Source organism: Phodopus roborovskii, unplaced genomic scaffold (assembly GCF_943737965.1).
Source record: "Phodopus roborovskii unplaced genomic scaffold, PHOROB, whole genome shotgun sequence".
Lineage (NCBI taxonomy): Eukaryota > Metazoa > Chordata > Mammalia > Rodentia > Cricetidae > Phodopus > Phodopus roborovskii.
The window spans coordinates 47,241-50,470 of NW_026125093.1; the positions used below are offsets into that span (position 1 = coordinate 47,241).

The 3,230-nt window shown below is 36.1% G+C and overlaps 1 protein-coding gene across 1 annotated transcript; it reads left to right on the forward strand.

Moving 5' to 3' along the window:
• The first annotated feature begins 974 nt into the window (after positions 1–974).
• On the forward strand, positions 975–1,882 carry LOC127225888 (ligand-dependent nuclear receptor-interacting factor 1-like). The gene has a single exon (XM_051189523.1). The coding sequence runs from the start codon at positions 1,110–1,112 to the stop codon at positions 1,731–1,733; it is 624 nt and encodes a 207-aa protein (XP_051045480.1). The 5' UTR covers positions 975–1,109; the 3' UTR covers positions 1,734–1,882.
• Positions 1,883–3,230: the final 1,348 nt, after the last annotated feature.

Consider the following 3,230-nt stretch of genomic DNA (forward strand, 5'->3'; position numbering starts at 1 on the left):
AAAACTACATATCTGTGCTAATGGACTTCAAAACTTAATAGAAAGCTCCAACAAACAAACAAGTTAGAAAACATTCTTTGTCAAATTAGAGCAAAACATGAAAGGAACAGAACATAAACTGAATATAGGACACACAAAATCACTCACATATATGTTGTATACCTTGGTGTTCTCGTAACAGTAGGAGTGGGGGTGCCTCTGACTTTTGCCTGGTCTTTAGACCCTTTTTCTCCTACAGGGTTGCCTCATCCAACCTCTATATGGGGGTTTATGCCTAGTCTTATTTCTAGTTGTTATGCCATACTCAGTTGATGCCCCTGAGTGGCCTGTTGTTTTCTAAAGTAAAACAGACAAGAAGTTGATCTGTGGTAGAGGAGGAGGGGGTGTAAATAGGAGTGGGAGGAGGAAAAACTGTGATTGGGATATTAAGGAAGAGAGAGGAATAATAAAGAAATAAATGAAAATATCACCCACACTTGCAAAAACTATTCTTAAATATTTGAAAATGGGGAATACTAACTACTGGACCAGTATAGGGTGTTCATCAAGAGGTGCTTCAATGATAAAACTTTACAAACCAAGAAATTAATTTAGAAGTTGGCCAAACATATTATGATGAAAATTAATTCAAGATGAATAAACTCTAAATTTAATACAATAAGCATTCAATATTGAAGTTTTAGAGTAGCTTTTCACATCATTCCAAAAATATAATCCAAAAAGATTAAAGGGATGCAAAGAAAAATGAAGAGACTGCACACTTAAAGTCCCAGGAATCCTTTCCCTCAGAAGTAAATCCTGTGTTGTCTCCTAAACCAAGTAAGGGAGACATTTGCCCCTCCAAGTACCCAAAGTGCTCTAAGTCAATATCACAGTAACATTTCTATATATGTCTAAACAATTCTATTAAGGATATCAAAGATAGGCCCGCCGCACGCCCCTCCGTGGCTGCGGGGCCACACTCTCTGGTTCGCGCCCGGTAGGGGACCCTGTCCCCACACTATTCACTGCCCTGTCCTCTCCCACCCTTCTAAAATGTCTAATAGACTCCAGAGCGCCTTTCTGGAAACCTCAGAGGAAAATTCAGGCTCGCATTGACCCAGTGTGAGATGGCACCGATGTTAAAAAAAAAAAAAAATACTGAAGAAAGAAATAACAAGAAATATTCTCAAGGAAGTAATACTAAGACTGATGCTGAATTTAAAAAGCTATTTGGTCTCACTAAAGAATTGAGAGTGTGTCTTACTCGGATCCCTGACTGTCTGGGCTCTATAAAAGGTTGTGATTCCTTTAGCAGTTTAATGAAGAGTAATAGTTCTTACAAAGATGCAGAGTTTGTGGTGAAGGAAGAAGAAACAAAACAGAGTTTTTCTAAGAAAAGAAAAGCAAAATCCATTAAGAAGATGGATTACACAAAAAGGAGAAAAATTAAGAAAGCTAGTAACACAGTCATGAATGGAACTGATGCTTCCAGTTCCCAACTTCTTAGTATTTTACCAACATCAGATAATCCGCAACACAACATTGTCGCAAGCCATAGCACAACCAGGGAAGACAAGAGAACTGAGGTAGAAAACTGCTCCCATGAGAAGCAAGACAAAAGCATATTAAGTTCAAGTGCATCTTTTGGACAAAGTAATTGTTTCAGTAAAAGCTATATGGAAGATATTTTTCTATTGCCACCACCAGAATTAGAAGAAACCATCAGAGATGAAAAAAATAAGAAGACTTAAGCAGATTGTAAGAGAGAAAGAAGCAGCTCTTGAAGAAATGCGTAAGAAGATGCACCAAAAACAATAAAATGTCTAGGATTTAATGACTTGTACTACTACAGTAGTTCCCTCTTACCTTCTGGGGATACTGTTAAGACCTCTCCCTCCCCCTCCCCCTCCCCCACCCCCACTCCCCAATGGATGCCCAAACTGGAGATGATACCAAATTCTGTATACAACCGCTATAAAATCTTGATCTTTATTCTGATAACATCTACTTTAGATAATAACAAGCAAGTAATTAGGATATGCAATGTGGATACACTTAATGAAGAGGATAATTGATGTCCTGAACAGGACACTGAAATTTTTTGTAATGTTACTCTGAATGGTATATAATTTAAAAGTATAAATTCCTCCTTTCTGGAGTTTCTCATCGATATTTTGGACAGCAGGTTATCATGGGCATCAGAAAACAGAAGAGCCAACTGTAGATTACAAGGGATTACTATTATTTATAAAGGCACTCTGAAAGCATTTTTTGTATATAAAATGTAAGGAGTACAGAAAAGGCTGAGTCATATGACTCATCAATATTATACATGTCATATTTTGACTTACTTGTTTTGGAAGAAAGTTTTTGGTATTTTTCTGTGAAATGAAATTCCCCAAATTTGAATATTTTGTACAAAGTTTCTGTTAATGTTATATCTTCAACTAAATTTCTCAGGTCTTACACTAACAATAAATATTGTGTACTAAAAGTCTACAATCCAAGATAGACAGCTGTAAACTTAACTTTACCATTGAGTTTCTATGTGTACTGTCTTGATCTTCTTACCTATAAAAAATGATACAACCTAAAAAAAAAAAAAAAAAAGAATATCAAAGATATAGACTCAACCTGAACTTATAATTGAAATACATTATGTGTGAAAGGAAATCTATCTTCAATAAAATAAAAAATTATATAAGATAATTTTTTTCAACCCAGCCTCCATTATTATGCACATCTGTGATGTTTCATCCATTAACTGCCATATTTATCCTAAGAAGCAAGAGAAAGAAAAGGAACAATGATGGGAGATGTCATTCTGTAAATATTTTTCTCTTACTGGTTAATGAACAAAACAATGTTGGCTGATAGGAAAGCAAGATAAACGGGACTAGGAGATAAGGAGGACTCAAGGAAGTACTAGGAAGGAGTCAGCATGTAGAGCCTGGAGTGAACAGAGGTCCAGGTCCACTCTCTGGTAATATGAAACCATGAGAAAATACTTAGATTAATAGAAATGGTTTAATATTTAAAGATAGAGTTAGCCGATAAGAAACTAGTAACTGGCCAACAGCATTATATCTGAGTCTCTGTGTGTTAATTGGAGGCAAGCATGGTGTTGGGACCGGCAGAGGGGAAAACTACTCATAATAGAACAATACTCTCCATTTTTAAATTTTCTTTGCCTTCCATGGAAGAGTGTTCCCTACACCATCACTTTCCATGCTATTCTGAAACCATTT

Bases quoted from the DNA above. Each gene is read 5' to 3' on its own strand.
- LOC127225888 (XM_051189523.1), top strand. From the start codon at position 1,110: ATGGCACCGATGTTAAAAAAAAAAAAAAATACTGAAGAAAGAAATAAC.